The sequence below is a fragment of the Carassius carassius genome, chromosome 48 (genome assembly GCF_963082965.1).
Source record: "Carassius carassius chromosome 48, fCarCar2.1, whole genome shotgun sequence".
In the NCBI taxonomy this organism is placed as follows: domain Eukaryota; kingdom Metazoa; phylum Chordata; class Actinopteri; order Cypriniformes; family Cyprinidae; genus Carassius; species Carassius carassius.
In genome coordinates this window covers 5,647,833-5,668,922 of record NC_081802.1, presented here as the reverse complement: position 1 = coordinate 5,668,922, position 21,090 = coordinate 5,647,833, and the positions used below count along the sequence as shown (strand labels likewise).

General features: G+C 36.0%; 1 protein-coding gene across 1 annotated transcript in view; it reads right to left on the bottom strand.

Annotated features, from left to right (window-relative positions):
* The window catches only part of mgat5 (alpha-1,6-mannosylglycoprotein 6-beta-N-acetylglucosaminyltransferase), a 68,404-nt gene extending 51,489 nt beyond the window's left edge, over positions 1 to 16,915 (bottom strand). Inside the window, exons 1-2 of the mRNA XM_059543069.1 lie at positions 16,678 to 16,915; positions 6,691 to 7,112 (exon numbers count right to left, since the gene is read on the bottom strand). Coding sequence (XP_059399052.1) covers positions 6,691 to 6,931 — 241 coding nt within the window. The 5' untranslated portion in view covers positions 6,932 to 7,112; positions 16,678 to 16,915. The remainder of the gene's footprint in view (positions 1 to 6,690; positions 7,113 to 16,677) is intronic.
* Positions 16,916 to 21,090: the final 4,175 nt, after the last annotated feature.

Here is a 21,090-nt window from a genome sequence, read left to right as displayed (position 1 = left end):
CAAACAAATATATACTCAAACTTTTTTTATTTTTTTTTTTATTTTACAAAAGCATAGAAAATAAATTCAGGAAGGAATCTAAACACTCCAGATCATTTTCAATATTTCAAAGCATATACCACCCTAAATCAACACCTTCAAGAACCATCATTGTGCTTATAAAGGTTAAGATGGCACCCAACAATGCTGACACCACTTCTAATATAAAAAGGTAAGACGACCTTTAAATGAGTCTGACCCAGATCTGACAGATTACAAAGCCCCCGGGCTGGATTCGCATTTTTACCATTCATATGACCGCGGTGAGTCATATCTGACCTTACACCTTCTGTCTGTCTCTTTTTCTAGCTCACTTTCTCACTTTCACTCTCACTGGATAATGCAAATTGATCTTTCGCTTCGACCTGGTTTAATAATTTCTGGGTGTCTGTAACGGTCTCCTCACCTGTCCGTCTAACTGTCTGACTTATTAACTGCAAACGGGATGCATTAACAAGATGCATTTCCTGGAGCTTCAGTGAGACGTAGGGCTCTGCGATGTCAAAAATATCTTATCGATAATCACCTTTAAAAACTTTGCAATATCCGATAATAATATCTACCTAAGCCCCACCTCCACCATGCAAAATAATAGAACCCAATTTTAAGTTCATCATGGTAAAGCTGTACTTTCTGGAGGTGATTTTAAGAACGATAAATGCATGTTGATGTCATGTTAATGTCTTTCATAAAATTTCATAAACTTTTTGGCATTATCTCCTGTGTAGACATTTAATTATGGTAAGCTTAATTTCCTTCATCATAACAATTGCAGCATTGTTTTTAAACTTGTAGCCAAGCTATAATGTATTTGATATTTAGCATGTATGACCCTCCAACTAAATTATTTCATTCTTGCATGCAAAAAGACTGTATGGTGACTATGGGGCTATGTAAAATATTTTTTGCAACTCACTAGGTTTATAATGTCATTTTTTTCCCAGATAATGTCGATAATCGTCTGCTGGCATCGACATCGCAATACTTATGAGACATCGTCGATATACGATAATATCGCTCAGCCCTAGTGAGGCGCGATCTAGACAGAAAACAACATACTGCCCAAGATTAGATTAGAGCGAGATATAGATCCACATTATAAACAAAAACACGCTTATGGTTTACAGGAAAAGCAGAAGCAGATCAGAATACAAAAGTTGGATACAAAGTAAAGTACAGATGCAAAATATTACAGGAAGAGCAGATCATTTTTGTTTCTTTGTTTCAAGAGAAAGCAGATTCCATTACAGATGGCACACTGATTGAATTTAACAAACAGGAACAGATCAGGTTGAGACCGCAATGAAAACTGAGAGTGCAAGACTAGTGCGAATGCAGCCAAACAAATATCAATTATATAACTAAGACAAAAGCAAATTAATTACATATGAACTTAAGTATGCGTAAACCAGATTTGACTTTTTTTAAATCACCCATTTTATCCACCAAGTGAAATTGCAATTACGAATCGTAAAAGATTAGTGTCTAAATCCATTAAATAAGACTAAAAATTAATTTTAGAAGTGAAGCAAATTTAGATATTCATTTTAAGCTTTGCTCAAGATAGTTTAACAGTGTAATTAAATTACTATTATTTTAAAGACTAGCTTAATATAATAAAACATTTTAAGGGAAGATAATATATAAAATAAAATAAATAATACAAATGCAATATATTTTTAATTTCTTTTATTTATTGTTTGCATTTAGATATTTTGTTTAATGAATACGTTTATACTTATAAACTTAAATGCAAACAAAATCATGATCACTTAAAAAAAAATTACTTTAATGATATGGCTAAATTTGTAAACTATACAATAAATAACAATTAAAATGCATTTTAAAAACAACATTTAATTTACAATATTGAAAAAAAATCTGTCTTATGAAATGACTGTTTTACAGACCAACTTTACATAAAAAAGCCTACAGTCGTGGCCAAAAGTTTTGAGAATTACATAAATATTAGTTTTCAAAAAGTTTGCTGCTAAACTGCTTTTAGATCTTTGTTTCAGTTGTTTCTGTGATTTACTGAAATATAATTACAAGCACTTCATACCTTTCAAAGGCTTTTATTGACAATTACATGACATTTATGCAAAGAGTCAGCATTTGCAGTGTTGGCCCTTCTTTTTCAGGACCTCTGCAATTCGACTGGACATGCTCTCAATCAACTTCTGGGCCAAATCCTGACTGATAGCAACCCATTCTTTTATAATCACTTCTTGGAGTTTGTCAGAATTAGTGGGTTTTTGTTTGTCCACCCGCCTCTTGAGGATTGACCACAAGTTCTCAATGGGATTAAGATCTGGGGAGTTTCCAGGCCATGGACTCAAAATTTCAACATTCTGGTCCCCGAGCCACTTAGTTATCACTTTTGCCTTATGGCACGGTGCTCCATCGTGCTGGAAAATGCATTGTTCTTCACCAAACTGTTGTTGGATTGTTGGAAGAAGTTGCTGTTGGAGGGTGTTTTGGTACCATTCTTTATTCATGGCTGTGTTTTTGGGCAGAATTGTGAGTGAGCCCACTCCCTTGGATGAGAAGCAACCCCACACATGAATGGTGTCAGGATGCTTTACTGTTGGCATGACACAGGACTGATGGTAGCGCTCACCTTTTCTTCTCCGGACAAGCCTTTTTCCAGATGCCCTAAACAATCGGAAAGGGGCTTCATCGGAGAATATGACTTTGCCCCAGTCCTCAGCAGTCCATTCACTATACTTTCTGCAGAAGATCAATCTGTCCCTGATGTTTTTTTTGGAGAGAAGTGGCTTCTTTGCTGCCCTTCTTGACACCACGCCATCTTCCAGAAGTCTTGGCCTCACTGTGCGTGCAGATGCGCTCACACCTGCCTGCTGTCATTCCTGAGCAAGCTCTGCACTGGTGGCACTCCGATCCCGCAGCTGAATCCTCTTTAGGAGACCATCCTGGCGCTTGCTGGACTTTCTTGGCCGCCCTGAAGCCTTCTTTACAAGAATTGAACCTCTTTCCTTGAACTTCTTGATGATCCTATAAATTGTTGATTTAGGTGCAATCTTAGTAGCCACAATATCCTTGCCTGTGAAGCCAGTTTTATGCAACGCAATGATGGCTGCACACGTTTCTTTGCAGGTCACCATGGTTAACAATGGAAGAACAATGATTTCAAGCATCACCCTCCTTTTTACATGTTTTTAATGATAAAACTCCATAATCTTCGGGAAGAAGGAGGCAGGAACCGGCGGACAATCGAAATGAAGCTTTAATAACAAAATAAACATAAAACAGGGCACCAGCCCCTCACGGACGACTGATGCGCACAAAATAAAACCAAAACCTAAATAATAAAGCCCAGGCCTGGTCCTCCCTCGTCCTTCACTGTCGTCGCTCCAGTTTTATATCCTTCCATCTCCTCCGTGGGCCTCGAGACCGGCGGGTCGAACAGGTGTAGCTCATCTCCAATCACTCCACCGGCCTCGCTCCCACGTCCCTCGGTCCCGTCCCACTCGTCAAGACTGCCATTCTAACCCAATCAGCCTGACATAATGATCTCCAGCCTTGTGCTCGTCAACATTCTCACCTGAGTTAACAAGACGATTACTGAAATGATCTCAGCAGGTCCTTTAATGACAGCAATGAAATGCAGTGGAAATGTTTTTTTGGGATTAAGTTAATTTTCATGGCAAAGAAGGACTATGCAATTCATCTGATCACTCTTCATAACATTCTGGAGTATATGCAAATTGCTATTATAAAAACTTAAGCAGCAACTTTTCCAATTTCCAATATTTATGTAATTCTCAAAACTTTTGGCCACGACTGTACAATAATAGAAAAATAATCTCATTTTTAAATGTTTTAGTTACTGTATTATTTGCATTTATATATTATATTTTATATATAATATTTTATATATGTATACTACTTTATTTTATTATTATTTTATTTTATACATGTTTTGCAAAAACAAATGTTGAGAACAAACAATACTTGTTGGACCACAAGACTGTTTAACAGTGTCATTAAATTATTAAATTAAAATTGAATTTATGCATTTAGCAGACACTTATCCAAAGCGACTTACAGTGCATTCAGGCTATCAATTTTTACCTATCATGTGTTCCCGGGGAATCGAACCCCCAACCTTGCGCTTGATAGCACAATACTCTACCAATTGAGCTACAGGAACACTTATTATTACTTTTAAGGCTAACTTAAACACTAATATAATAATATTAATATTATTAATATAATATAGGAATCTTGAGATCATACAATAATCTTTGCACGCTCTGCAACACCACCCCAATCTCCCTTCCTTGAGGAAACAAAGTACTTTCTCGTAGCGGTTGAGTTTCCTCTAAAAGCATCCTTTAATTAGCATTAACATTTCATCCTGCACGCAGTGATGCGGCTCTCTAGGAACTAACTTGCCTACCAGAAACAAGAAACCCAAAAGGCACAAGGGCTTAATTGCACCCTACGCCTCTGGAATCTTCTTGAACTTGATAAACACATCAACAAATTGCAACTTAACCCATAAAAGAAGCAGTTTAATGGTAGAAACGATGGGCATTTTGTTTGAACGAAGCTGTATGGTGTGTGTCTTTGCTTCTGGATCGATAGTCATCCGTGGGCCATAATGAGACCTCTTGCCGAACGGAGAAGCTCTATTAGTGGCATGAATGAGTTATCGACGGCTGTGTGCTGAGAGAAAAGCTAAAACAGACACTATCGCGGGTTTCTTCTGTTTTAGAACGAAAGTGCTGTCTCTTCAAACACTGCATGTTATGATTGCAGCTGACCACAAATGCGATTTCTGCATGGCATTGCTTCTCAGCTGCAGCCTCAGGCTTTCAAGAGAGCTAAATATAAGTTCAAACATGCAGTGGAAGATAACTGTGCCAGGAAAGACAAAGCCAGAGGAGTTGAGATACAAGGTTTAGTGCTGCAGCAGATCAGCGGCCATGTCGATTTATGCAGCTGATAGGAAAAACGGTCTTCAAACTGACTGCTGGATGCAAATTGCACAACTGCAGTGTTCCATCTCCCACAGTTTTTTGGGTTACTGCGGCTTTTCTTCACAGTACGGCTCTCTATTCCTCACACCATCTTTAAATGTATTCAAAGGTTGCAGGTTGTTTATGGAGCTGCATTTGAGCAGAAAACATTCAGAACTTCTACTGCAAGCGTTGAACAAAAAGTGAACTAGAAAATTTGTTCCATTTTGGTTTTGACTGATGATGTACGCAGAGCGACATACAATGTCAAGTACAAAACCATGTAATCAAAATAGACACTGAAACATCAAGAACTGATGATTTTTAATCATTCTGCAATGTTGCAATTGCAGCAATCAAAACAGATCAACATTATATGCAAATGAGGTCAACTCTGAAATTACGTGGTTGAAATTTACATTGAAACATCATTGGAAGCCCTTCACTGGACTTGCTCGAGAAGAATGTCTTCAAAAAAGTGTGTTTTTGGATGTGAGGGAAAGATAACCTTTTTCAGCTTCCCAAAGAATCCAACGTTACATGAACAGTCAATACAGTGTGTTTTTATGTGTTTTGTTGGCAATCGGCGCATAATGATTTTTTGCCGTTTGGCGAATATTGTGATGTTACAATTGCAGGAATCAACACAGCTTTAACATTGTTTGCCAGTTTGTTTTTATGACATAAATGTCATAAATCCAGACAAATGATGAGGTGTAAACTCGGAAAGTTTTTGTAGTCGGAAATTTACATTTAAACACCAAGAAACCATGATTTATTAGACATTTTGCGAATATTGAAATATTGCGACATTATGATTGCAGGAATCTAATATGCACTGATATGCTGTCGATATATACAGATATATATATATATTTTACAGAACATATAATGCAGATAAAATGCTTGAAATGGTGTAATAACTTCGTTTGTTCAGCAGGACACGCTCCATTGTTTGCAACTGGCGATCTGGATGAAACGCTTTAAAACTTAAGTCTATGGAAAACCATTGAAACTTTGAATGGCCATATCTTCGTAATCAGTTTGAGGAACCCTTTTGAACGTGAATCGAGTGTATGCCCCTCTTTCGAATGAGATCACTTTCACTTCAGTAAGATGGTTTCTTGTTGAGGCAGCAGCATTCATTGTCTTATTTGACCATAAGTGCCCTGCGAAGTGGACTTCACGTGAAATTCAAAGGGCATTAAATTGCACGAGATGTGAATTTATATTGTATTTATTTACAGAGGTATATTATGTCACATTTCTCTAGTAAGTTTTGTCTGTGTGTGAAGACAAACGAGCGCAAATCCGTGAATGGAAGTTACATTTATACTTTCTATATAAAGTACCAGTCAAATGTTTGGAGACACGAATGGGAAAGCAGTCCCTTTTGACTGGGACTGTATTATAATATCCACAAGGAATATGGGCTGATATATATATATAAGAATGCATGATTTTCAGCTGTTTTGCAAATATTGTGATGTTGGGATTGCAGGCATCAATGCAGATTCAACATTATAAAAGACAAATCAAGAATTCAGGAGCCATAAATCCCATCAAACTGAACATATGTTGAACCCTGAATTAATCCATCCATAAACCTACCATCCTAACCATAACTCACACCCCAAACAGAATATTTTGGTACACAAGGACTCACCATATGCAGTCATGGTGCCTACGTAGGGTCCATCCATCACGCTCTGGTTCTCCTCCGCAAGGGCTTTGATATATCGCTTACTGAGGTCCAATATTTGCATACGTAGTTGAGTGCTGCTTTCGTGCGTCGCTCTCTGCTGGATGGTGAAATGAAGCAGCATCATCCCCCAAATGAAGCCGAAACTCACCAAGAAGAATCCCAGCTTTTGGGAGGACAACTTCCACAGGTACACAGAGCCCATGGCGAGGCAGTTCGTTTGTGCGATTGTGTGATACGCGTGCGATTCAGGATGGGTTGAGCTTCATGATGTTTGGGGGTGTGGCCTCTACTCGTTCTTTTCCTCACTGTAGTCCATTCCTTTACCGCACGCTATGAGTCAATCCAGAGACACACCCACCAGATGCGCCATCACAATGAAGACACTGGAAAGAACAGGAAGAGTCAAAATTTGGAAAAAAAAAAAAAAAAAGGCTTATACAATTAAATGACAAAAAAGACATTATTTTTAGGCAATATTTTTGCAGTAAAGTTTTTTAATTGGCATACAGTAAAAAGAGATTTGGTCCTGTAAGCAACTACCCAGAAATTGCCAGATGACCCTAACAAAATATAAGCCAGAAACCTAGTAACCAACAAGTGACCACCCAAAATACCCAAGAAATTCAGACGACCCTGGGTGGCAACCATGCAAATGGCCCAGAAGCCCTAGAAACCACTCACGTGCTTTAACATCTGCACAGAAGACCATGACAATTACCCCCAAAAATGTCCTAGTAAAGACTCAAAAGACCCTAGAAATGGTGCAGCAAGATGACTCTAGCAAGCAGCAACCACTCAAAAGAGTCTAGAAAACTCAGACAAGGTCCAGAAGTGGCCATTTTCCCAAAATCTAGAAAATGACTCTAAAGAGCAGAGTTATGCTTTGGTTGAGAATATAAAAATTAGCCTAATACAACACACCCTTTCATTTTTATGTCATCGTGACAAATGAGTTATTTATGTAAAGGACATTAAAAAAAACCCTACAGTGATATTGACCCATAGATTTCACCCTTTTACTGAGAGAGACACTACATGAAAAGCAAATATAACTCTACCATTTAAATGCATGAATTTTGCATAATTTACAATGCATAATAATGCACAATATGAAAATGTAAAATGTAATAGTAGCCTATATATAATTATATAATTAACATGAATTTTAATAGGCTTAAATGAAACATATTGTTAAAAATCAAACATTATTTGTTATTAGTCACATGTATTAGACCATTTTTGTGCTGTGGGTAATAAGAGCTACCACTGCATAATTTAAACCTGTGGGAAACACTATACTTGTTTGCATTTGGGCACAGATTTAAATACAGTCAGCAGAAAGGGATGCTACATAATATGGGCACAAAGGACACACAATAACTGTTGACATTTCTGATGTGGTTGAACCCTTGATGACCCTATAATCCCAGAATAACCAGTTTGAGAAACTCTTCAATGCCCTTTCTGACATACTATGTGACCTTTGATATTTACTGTTGTAGGCAGAGGTGTGAAGCAGTTCTTACATCCCTATAAAAACCACTGTGACAAACACCCTTGAGTAACAGTAACAGAATCAAATAGGTTTAAAATATGGGATAATAGCTAGAACAAATGTTATATTGTTTATATATTTAACACGTATAAAGTAGATACTCTAGCTGGCATACATGCATTGTCTCTAGCATGATATTGTCACTAACCTAAATTTAGGGCTATATGAAAAAAAGAAAGTTTTCACTTTTCTGGAAATCATTTTAATGATTAAAATGCATTAATAATACATTTATTATTAAATAACTTAATTTTATTTAATAAGTATTTAATAATACATTGAAATGGTCAAATTGTAAAATTTAACAACTTCTTAAAAGTAAAAAATAAAAAAAAATTTATTTATATATAAATATCCATTTATTTTTTTGCATATAGAGTGCTGCATAAAAGCATGATATTATAACTATCATAATGTGACACCACAGCCAATCAATTTTTTTTAATCTATTTGCTTTGCATATTCACATTCTGACAAACAATGCTTTCCTTTAACAATCCAAATGCGTGCAAAATTGATATATATAGAAATTAAGTACGAATGTCATTGACATTGTCTGACAAAGTTTGCTCAGGTTCTACAGAAGCAGGATGCTATGAAACTCCCTCATCCAGGCATTGTTCATGATTCAACAGTTTGCCAACACATATTTCCCACTTCAGGCAGATTAATTCAAAAGTCAATTATTCACAAGTGATTATAAACGTCTAAGGAAATGCAAACTGAAAATTAAAAAAAATCCACACTTGAAGTACAAACCGGTAAACCAGCAAGCAAAAGATGCCACATAACCACAAAGAAACTAGGTCAAGTGCTAATTTTCCATTAGGTTAACAACACTTGTTACAGAAAACCTGATACTTGTATTTTAACAACCCCCAGGACATGCAAATAGGGCATACTCATATCATTAATCTCACGTTTAATAATAACTATGACCAGTGGCCCAGAAATGTGATACATTACATCATCTGCTGCTGAAAGTTAGATCCTTTAATCTGTATTGTGTCAGTCAGTGGGTGTAACAGTTAATCTTTGAGGCCACTTTTAAAAAGATTTAATAGTGTGGTTTAACATAATAGAGTAATAAAATACCTTTCAGTCAGTGTAAAGGAACAGTTCACCCAAATATGACAATTTACTCACCATCCCTGGCGTAGATGACCTCGCTTGTTCACCAATGGATCCTTTGTAGTGAATGGGTGCCGTCAGAATGAGAGTCCAGACAGCTGATAAAAACCAACTCACACCACTCAAGCTATTTTTTTCTAAAAAACTGTATGTTTGAAAAAAACAAATCCATCGAGGCATTTTAACTTGAAACGGTCACTTCCTGAGACAATATGAGCCCAATCCATATAAACTCTTTCTCCGGTGAAAAAACAAAACAAAACAAAAAAAACATCAAAATTCACCAATATGTTTGTTTAGAGCTGTTTTTGCTTGTAAACGTTACTTGATCTATGCAAATTTCTCTCCCGATTCAGACATTTTTTTTCACTGGAGAAATTAATCAATATTATGAATAGAGGACTCGATTTGAAGTAAAAAATGTCTTATTGATGGGTTGGTTTCTTACAAACATGCAGCTTTTCATTTGCCAAGACCTTAACTGATGGACTGGAGTGATGTCGATTACCTGTGGATTATTGTGATGTTTTTATCAGCTGTTTGGACTCTCATTCTGACGGCACCCATTCATAGGATCCATTGGTGAACAAGTGATGCAATGCTACATTGCTCCAAATCTGTTCCCATGAAGGAACAAACTCATCTACATCCTGGAATGCCTGTTCCATTATCAACAATTTCTAAATCGTTTTAAGCAGTACTACAAACCAGAGTAAATTGTATAAAGTCTTGCTAAAAAGTTACTTAATTACTAATAGATATGAACAAAACTACTTAATTTGATAAATGACTAGAAGTCCAGGCTTAGGTCTTTTAAAGTATCAGTGACTAAACTCCATTATTATTATTATTATTATTATTATTTATACCATAAAAGAGTATAATTACAATCAGATTACCAATTTCTCTAAGCAATTTATTTGTAACTATTATAATGTATCATGCTTAATTACAGACTGTAAATGTTCTTTCTGAAAGAGGAGGATCTCTTGAGAGGAGAAGTATTGTGAGAACTTCTGACATTTGTACACACTACCTTGAGATACGCAAACATCTAGTGCTTTTCTAAACTAAGCAGTGTTATCTTTTATCAAGCAAAAGGCTATGAGGGCTTAAAATCGCATGACAGAATTTGCATTATGATTTTAAAGGAAACTTATCTATGCTGCGCAGTAATGCACACGTGGACGTATCCAAAATTGACACCATTTTTTTTTTTGCCACAAGCAACTTTGATTAGTCGAATTATATCATAACTATCGGGCTAACTGATCAACACCACATAATGGCAAAAAAAATGCCAAACCTTAAGTTTATTCTTCTTAAGTTTATTCTCTTAAGACTTCTTACTTACTTACTAAAGTAAATGTTCCATTTAATGTATTAGGCCTGATTAAATTTGCATATGATAGGTGTTACGATTAAAACTCGGCCTACCTCTTGATGAGATTCTTTAATAAAATGATGTACATCTCTTCCAGTCTTCTTAATTTGATCACACCGACGGCTGAGAAGCACTTAATGGAATTACTAAATGCTACAAATTCTAGCTCGAAGGATTCATTTAAACTAAAACCAAATGTCTCTCAAGTAAATATTGACAACTAAAGTAAATATTCTCAATATTAACTGTTAAAGTAATTTTGCAGTTGTGTCAACAATACTTATAATCCTAGTTTGTACTTAAACATCACAAGAAACCGTGAATACCACATTATTATTTAACTTAAAATTTTATGATACAATTAATAATAAATCGTTTTTAAAAATTAACTATTTTGTCGAAGACTGCTGGGAAGTACACAATGGAGGTACGGTTTCCAACTGCAAATTTTAATTTCACCACTTCCAAACACTTTATCTTACATGTTTACTGAATAAACATTTCTATAATACTTATTTCTGATAGCATCTGTGTAAATAGACGGCGTTTGCACAGTGTGGCACCACAAAACTAATTACACTGTATTTGTACTTAAACATCACACTTAGATGTGTATAATGACATTTTACTGCTCTGAATTTGTTGAGACAGGATTGTTATATAACCACAGTTCATAAGTATTAAAGTACAGTATTTAAATGAACATAATGATGCTGCCAAAAGTCAAAAATTAGACTATCTTGTTTTTTTAGCTTGCAAATTTTTTTGTTTTTATGGCAATGTTTTTTTCCTATCCGTATTACTTCGGGGTTCTCATGCAAGTACATGTTTCTGAAGGGTCAAAAAGCAACACAAACAGGTTGATCCAGTCTCTGATTCAGGAAACACTGTCATAGAAATCAACAATATCTTGCAAAGACCTGCAAATGACATGTAAAATGTGCAAAAAAAAGTCAAAGTGAAATGTGCACATCTCATTAAAAGAGTTACATATACATGCACACATTTCCAAAGCGAATGTCTATCCACTCTAGAAAAATACTACAGCCTTTGCAATATTCTAAAACATGCTAATAATCATTCATTCTAGAACAGTTGAGAGAAAATGTTGAATTTGCAGTCTTAATTGGGAAATAAATTATTATCAATAATATTGATAATATTATCCTGTACTACACAGATTTCGGTCCAAAAATAAAGTGTCCCTCCTAGAAAATACAAGAATGAAAATCTAATTTCCTTGAACTTGCTTTAAGTTGAAGTTCACTAAATTATGAAACGGGCATTGGTTTCTAATCAGATCATGTTGGATTTTAGAACTTTAGATGTTTGTGTAATACAGCCCCAGGGCATGTACAACAATCTTGAAAAACACCAAATTTCAGAACAGGGCCATTATGCAACCAGGATGTTTTTAAAGGAGCTTCAGCCAGAATACTGCAACTGATATTTGACAGCCAAACAACACAAGAGTTGATCCAAGTGTGCGAGGCTTTCCTCCAGTTCAAAAAGGGCCTTTTCCTGAGCTACACACACAGGCAAAATTATTCACACTGAGGCCTGCTGTCAGAGCAATATTCTGAATGTGTGAATGTTAGTGTCCTAAAAATAGGTTCAGAAGTCATTACATAATTAAAATTGACATCTTCAGGCGTTTTTTAAGATACCGCTTCCAGCTTTCAAATGTAACTGCCACAGAAATGCATTCCTCGGCAAGGCATGTCCTCGGGGAATAGTTCACCCAAAAATGAAAATTGGTGTAAAATGTATTCATCTCCAGGCCATCCAAGATGTAGATGAGCTTCTTTGTTCATTGTAACAGATTTGGAGAAATTTATCATTACTTCATTTGCTCACCATTGGAGAAATTTAGCATTATATCACTTGCACACCAAAAAAAAAAAAGTGAAGTGAAGTGACATTCAGCCAAGTATGGTGACCCATACTCGGAATTTGTGCTCTGCATTTAACCCATCCGAAGTGCACACACACAGAGCAGTGAACACACACACACACTGTGAGCACACACCCGGAGCAGTGGGCAGCCATTTATGCTGCGGCGCCCGGGGAGCAGTTGGGGGTTTGATGCCTTGCTCAAGGGCACCTAAGTCGTGGTATTGAAGGTGGAGAGAGAACTGTACATGCACTCCCCCCACCCACAATTCCTGCCGGCCCGGGACTCAAACCCACAACCTTTCGATTGGGAGTCCGACTCTCTAACCATTAGGCCACGACTTCCCCCAATGGATCTTCTGCGAATGGGTGCCATCAGATTGAGCATCTAAACGGCTAATAAAAACATTACAATAATCTACAAGCAATCCAGAAAAGCTGCATGTTTGTTAGAAACAAAACCACCATTAAGGCGTTTTAACTTTAAACCATCACTTCTGGCCAAAATATGTGTTCATAATTCATAATAACGCTTCCTGCAGTGAGAAACTCCATCCCCTATTGTCGTCTCACATCAAACTCCACCGACATATTTGTTTAGATCTCCTTTTTTCCCCTTTCAGACAATGCATATTTCTCTCCTGATTCAGACTAGACACCTTTTTCACTGGAGAAATCAGTATTATGAATAGAGGATGTCTCATTCTGACGGCACCCATTCGCAGAAGATCCATTGGTGTGCAAGTGATATAATGCTAAATTTCTCCAAATCTGTGCCGATGAAGAAACAAACTCATCTAAATACTGGATGGCCAGTGGGTAAATCATTTTTGGCTGAACTCTACCAAAGCCATTTTTCTGAAAACAGTTTCGGAAAAAGAAAAAAAATTAAGTGTTTTTTTCCTGTGCAAACGTTTTGCTGTTGCTCAGGTTTACAAGACTCAATCCTATTTGAATCCTAGTTCAAATAGGATTTTTAAGTAATTTTATAAAAATGCCATACAAAAAACATTACTGATGTGCCTCTTGAGACAAAACAATCAGTGCAAGTTTCTTTCAGTTGAAACAGCTCAGACTTACATTTTAGTCAGGGACTAGGCTTAAGCCTAGACTGTGAAACAAGTAGTATACCTCCTGAACTGGTGAAACAAACTATCTTCTGTTACCTGGAAAAGAGTCACTATTTATATCATTCACACCCACAGCTTCTTTTCACCCACCCAACGCTACCCACACACATTCCACAAATTAACTCACATAAAGCTTCTTTTATACAAGTTCAAGAGGTATGAACATAAAGACATTTACAGTAAACAGGGTGGAAAAGAAGCCCATGTAGCTGAAGCGGGGGCAATTGACTTGAAACGAATGGCCAAGGTCAAAGGCTATTCATTGATACCGAAGGTTAGACTCTTGATTTACACTGAACGTATGGCCTAAGTCCAGACCATCACACATGAGACCAAGTGCAGCCCAGGAACAGGAAGTTATAAAGATGTGTGTGGCAATAAAACACTTTAAAACACACAGGAAATTTCTGATCATGTTACAACATGGACGTTGTGCCGGTTATCAGTGTTTCGCCATCCTGTGAAGTCAGTTCAGTTTTGACATCAGGGAGTTTGGTGTTCTGAGGCAAACTGTGATTAACAATTACTGCTGTGCGCAATTAAAGCCTCGTATACAACGGGATGATTATCGCACATGCTTATCGTCAACGTTTTTCTAGACGTCTTTTGTGTTCATACTCGAGCGATTTTCACTGGCGATGAGTCTAATGAACGTGCAAATTCACACCCTGATATTAGATGGTGCCTAATGAAAAACAGAAATACCCCGATACACATCAAATCCTATTTTATCTGTAATTCCTCTCCAAAACAACTGCCTCTTATCGAGATTTTTGTAGTTGCTGTCGCTTTTGCCATAAAGCCCTTTGTGTTCAGACACCAATGAGACCAGCAGCTCTACATTCATCTTGCCTCGATGCATCTTCTTGGTTTACTTTACTTTCTCTTCGTTGTTAGGTATCAAGTGTGCTTGGCAAGACCGTTTTTGTTCTTTAGCGCCAACAAGTCTGTTTAACTGTAACTTCAGCAGCTCCAGGCACGTAAACAAAATCGCAAATCTCATTGGTTGGGCAGTTTTTAACACAGCACGTCAAATCAAAAAAACAAGGCCAAGGCGTTTAAAAAAAAAATTACGCTTTTACGTCTCACGTTTTGTGTGTCAGTGTGCAAACTAACATTGGCGCCCTTTATTTAGTCACAAGGCGTTAAACATTGGCGATAATCACGTGCAATATTCTCGTGCCAGTGTGAACAAGCCTTAAGGCTACAGATCTGAACAAACTATTAAGCACTGTTCACACCACCTCCGACTTTTTCGCTGCTTGTTGCTTGTGGCTAGCAAATTAAGTTCGCCTTCTGGGCGTTCCCACTAATGGTTGACTAGTTACCCCGTAACACTCCACTACAGCAGATGAATCATGTGCTCTCTATTGACTTTACTCCCTTTGGTTGTCGCTTGCGAAATTTGCTGCTTATTTGCATAAAGTTGAAGAATTCTGAACTTTTATCGCTTGACACGCCCTCCTTCCTTCGCCAATGGTCACTGTTGCCCGTGTCGCCGGAAGTCGACACCGGCTCTCCATTGAAAATGAATGGGTGTCATGCCACTGTGAATGACCTGGTATATAATGAATAGCCATCAACTGAAACTGTCACAGAATAAAATTCACTTTGTATCTGAACAATGATAAAAAGTATTGACAGTATGCACTAACAATGAAAGTTGAACTGCGACTTTGAAGCGAACAAACGTATACTGACTTGAACCAGATTGCTGTAGGACTTTCTGTGACGGGACAGAAGACTAAATGCATCAATATTACATTTATAAAACACTGCACACATTATTAAATTATGCAGTGATCTGCGAAACCCATAGACAGTGATATATGATGCAGAAGAGCCAGTTATTCTTCAAAACTGACAATATGACAACTTAAAAACCTCTTTAATGGATTACACTATGAAATGTGATCTAAAGGCTTCATCAACTGGCACTTTTGGAACTCAACCCCCGAAATCTTCTCTTAATCACCTCAGCTCTTTAACCACTACACCACACTACTCCAAAATTAAACCATTTTAAATAACTACACTAATATTCCAAATTCTAATGTAGTTTAATGATTAAAGGCCTAGACCGGCAATCCAAAGGTTGTAGGTTTGAACCACATAAGGTGGATCCTACCACCATTTAACCTCAGGTTACTCTGTAATACATTTTTAAAGAAAAAACGTTACTGTGGTTATACTATGGTAAAGTGATAGTATCACACTAATGTCATGACATTTAAACATACTTTCTTTCCATAGAACTAAATTATCATCATATGATAATTACATAGTTAAATAGAAATACTATTACCATGGTATTTAACTCGTGTAAATACCCATTACCATGGTATTTACACGAGTTAACTTAAAAAAATACAACAGTAACAAGGTAAAACCATGCGGTAGGTGTTTGTATACAAAAAAGTACAAACTGTTTTTATACATTTACCATGGCTTTCTAATGGTATAGCCTGATCAAAAAAGCACTGATATGTAACATGGTTTGGACATAATATCATGTACTACCAAGGCTTTTTAAACATTCGTAGCACCATGGTATTCTTGAAAGTACCTTCGAGTACAATCAGTAACGCCACCCCGGTTTACATCAAAGTACGACTGTACCATCACTTTAAGACAGAAGAGCCACATTATGTTGCTGTAAGGTTTATATGTAAACTGATAATCAAATTAAGGATTAAACGCCTAATGCGTTTGTTATCCATTGATTTTAGTGTATAAATAACCCAAATAAAGACGTATAACACATGTGCGCGTGTTCCGCAGTGGACTGCAACGCACCAAACGCGCCCTGCTTTCATTTCGTACGCTTTCAGTAGGTAAACCAAACAAACACTAACCTGATTAAAGATCGAAGGTGGTGATATGAATGTTAAAGGCTGTTGAAAACCTGGTGGTTGCACTGTGATCTGCGTCGGTGTGGTTCCAGGCACCTGACAACGGTCGGTGTGTTTCGTTTCGCTGTCTGATCACATTTAACACAAAGAGCGTCGAGACGATCGGGGAGCGTGGCGATTTTACCTACCTGATTGAAAAGCGTAAAAAAACACAAAACGCTCTTGAAGGGTCCCTAACTTAGTAAATCGTCGTGTGTGTGTGTGTGTGTGTGTGTGTGTGTGTGTGTGTGTGTGTGTGTGTGTGTGTGTGTGTGTTTAATTAGTTAAATTATTTTATCACTCGATACAAATAACTGACTAATCTTACAAAATATTTTGGGCGCCAAAACTAAACGTTTTAAGAATGTCTTGTCGTGAACCGTTCCTAATCTTACATTAGAATAGTGGCTGATTCGTGAATGAAAGATTAATTAGAGTCGAATCTCTGCAGTGAATCAATCTTTAAAAGTGATTAATCCGGTTTTCGAGTTCAGCTCACCAGTCCGGTTTCAAGTACAACGGTCAACCGCCCACTTGAGTGGAATATGCCTTTTATCAGCGAATATTACGTAAATATGTCTGTTCCTCACACAAAGATATTATTACTTTTTGAAAACTTGACATATAGCTATAAGGACTGCTTTTATGTTAGTTTTGGGGATGTGACAACAGCATTCATTGTCATTAAAAGACATTCTACAGAATTTGTCCTATCGTATTCCGCAAAATAAAGATACGGACCTAACGACGAACGGGTGAGTAAACCTTAACAGAATGATTTTGAGGTGAATGTTGATTTAATGTTGATTTGACAGATTTTGGGGTAGATTATGACGTGTTGGTGTATTCTGCCATCTATTGGACTTTGAATGAACCTGCAGTTAAAAAGCTGATTTGGATGGTCTTTGGACTTTAAATATGACGATTAAAGTCAGTCTTGTGAAACCAATTAAATAACGACAGCAAAATTCGCTTTAAAAGCATAACACAATGCCGGCTGATTTCTGAAGGGATTTGCTAACGTTCATTAACGTTACTCATTCCAAAACCACAACAAACTTTCTTCAGTTTTGGTTGAACTCAATGACTAGGCCAAACCATGAATTAATATGTATTTTGGAGTGAAACGAACTTTGAAATCCGTTTAGGAGTGAATTTTTGGGCCTTTAATGATGCCAGTTTGAACCATAATTCATGCTTTGACAGAAAATTCAAGCTGAAGTGCCCATCCTTTGGGAAAAATTCAGCTGAACAGAAGTGCATTTGAAAACCAAAATCTGTTTAAAAAGAACATTGATACCATTGAAAGTATGTAATGGTCCAAGAATTGAGCCTTTTGTTCACAAACACATAGTGGGTCTCATTCTTTTTTCTCATGCAGAGTGAGAAAATCAGCTTTGAATTAATAAAATAAATAAATGAAAAAGGATGCTCTTTTGTAGTTCATGTGTAATGGAGATTTCTTGTAAGTATCCATTTAATTTTAGATGTTTTTCCTAAAATTTCATTGGGGAACAAAATTTGATTAAATCAGTTATTAGTAGTTCTCTACAGAACTCTAGAAATAATAATAATAAAAAAAGAACATTGATACGTAAGTACTTAATGGTCCAAAAATTGAATCTTTTCTTCTCACATACATATGGATGTCCAACGTTCTTTGATGAATGTCATAAGACAAGGACATAAGATAACAGACTGTAGAAATACAAGACATTAGCTAAAAAATCACTGAAGGAAACGAAACACCCATTCTTTCTCTCTATCCATCAATCTATCTTTCTTTTCATCTCTCGCTTGCTTTCAGCATGAACGAATACTCTTATATATTTATCTCCCTCCTACTCTCAACAGCCTTGACAAGTTCTGCGAAAGCATAATTACACATTTCACAGGAAATTACAGCCACAATCACAGACATCCCATAATTCTGTGCACAGTGTGCTTAAAAGGCGTCTCAGAACAGATCCTTAACATGTATCCATTACTTGAACAAGTTTGCAGAAAGCTGTCTGTCTTATGTTACAATCAGATATGCAAAACATGGAAACGTCCTTTAAACTCTCAACATCTCCTCCTGTACATTTATATTCGTTTATGGGTTTGCATGTGATTTTCAATTTTGAGATTCGAATATTCTTTTTTTTTTTTTTTTTTTTTCGTACACCAGGCATCCCCCACGAAACGGTTCAACATCACATCAGTTTGAAAGATTGTGCAACCTTTTCACGGTAAGAGATCTCATAAAATGCTCATTAAATGTTCCTGTAGGTCATCTTAAAGTTTGAATATCTTCAGTTTTTCTTTGTTGTAACACCAGTTCTATTTAGATCATTCTAAAATGACACTGAAGTCAATTTCTCCTTGAAACCGCTTTTTCTTGGCACACTGAGGAGTATTCATAGGTTGCATTTTTAGTGCTCAGGAGACCTAAAGTAAGTATGAGCTTTGTTTTACACATACTTTGTACAGTATGAGTGGAGAGCTTTAAAATTGACATGGACAACAGCTCAGATGATTCGCTTTTGGAAGAAGTTCATGAGAAATGTTTGAGATCATGATGAGAAATATGACAGCTTGAGACATTGTTGAGATGTCTTCTGAAACTCTTGATGCATGCATGAGTGTTTCTCAGGAGAAATGTCTAAAAAGCAGGTGTTTTCTGTAAGTAAACTCTCAATTTTCTCTCCATTTAATCGCATTGCAGTTTTTGAGAAGCAACTGAGATATTAAAGATACTTCATGAATGTTTTTTGTTCCACGCAAGAGTGTGAAAATGAAGCTGCTCAGGAGATATAATGGAGATCTCATTTAAGTATCCACTTCCTTTTGAGATGTTTCTTCTGAAAATCCTTTTTGGAGAAACAACAATGGACCAAATCAGTTTTTATGAGTTCATAGTGAGATCTCTTACTGTTGACTGCAGACATTGGTACGTTGACAAGTCTAAGCACAGTTTAAGATCTATCTGAAACTCTACAGGAGTTTAATTTTGAAGAAACATTTAAGATGCATGAGACTGATCTTGTGCTCTTGCAGTTGAAAAGCAACACTTAAGATATTAAATAGATGTCATTTGTGATTTTTCATTTCTGTGCAGTTGCAAATACAACCCTGAATATTTAATAAGTAACCCAAAAAAAGTAATAAAGCAAGTCCAGGGTCAAGTTTGAAATTTCGACTCTGATCTTTAGGAACACTTTTGCTGGTTCCCATAACAACACTCTTGAGAAGATCACTGAAGGGGAAAAATATATTCAGGTACTGTGTCATGCAAACATTTCAGAAACGATTGAAAAAAAATAGGTCATTCACTTGACATATTCCATTGTTGACACTTCCCCATTTTCATATGAATGTTATTTCACTTCACACATTTCTGGTTTAAAATGAAAGGATTCTTACACATCCTCTGTGCTCACGCTTGGTTTAGTGGAAGAAAAAGGTTGTTGAGTGCAGGGATGTGTTCCCACACACAAGCAGGCACACATCAACAAAACATACTCTGGTTTCCTTTTACAGATACAAATTGCCTTATTAAAGCGGTTCTGTTTCTCTCTCTATCTCTCTTTGGCTCATAAGTGGCAGTACACGAACTAGGAATTTTGCAACATTTTTTGCAGTGTGACCTACACAATGATTTGGCTTTAAAATATTTAGCATGGCATACTTCACACTGTTTGACAGACTATATAAAAAATACTATATAACAATACTACTTTAGTAAAACTATCAAAAATACAATTAAGAAATAAAAATACTGTTTTAATGAAAATGTAAATAAATACAAATTTTAATAAAATATTAATGCAAACTATTTTAGACTATATAAAAAATACTATATAACAATAATATAGTAAAACTATAAAAAATACAATTAAGAAATTAAAATACTGTTTTAATGAAAATATAAATAAATACAAATTTTAATAAAAATATTAAAAACTCAGTGGGGAAAAAAATAATAATTATATTTTTAATGAGAAAATATATAATTTGACTCGAAACATAAAAATGACCATTTTTAATTTTATTATTTTTATAAAAATAATGAATATTAATAATAAAAATATTTTTATTAATATTTGTAATAAAAGTATTTAAAAGTTGAAATATGTATATATAGATTTATCAATTTTAGTAATAAAATTACCTTTTAATATTTAAATATTTTGTAAAAATACCATATATATATAATACAATTTACTTTTACAAAAATATACTTTTACAATATATTTAAATAATATATTTTCATTAAAACAAATACATTGTTTAGTGCATATTTCGGATGTGGCCTTTTATTTTGCAGTGTCTGGCACGTTTCAGCAGTAATCTGTCCCTTACATGCAGCTGTCCAGCACTAATCTGAGAACACGA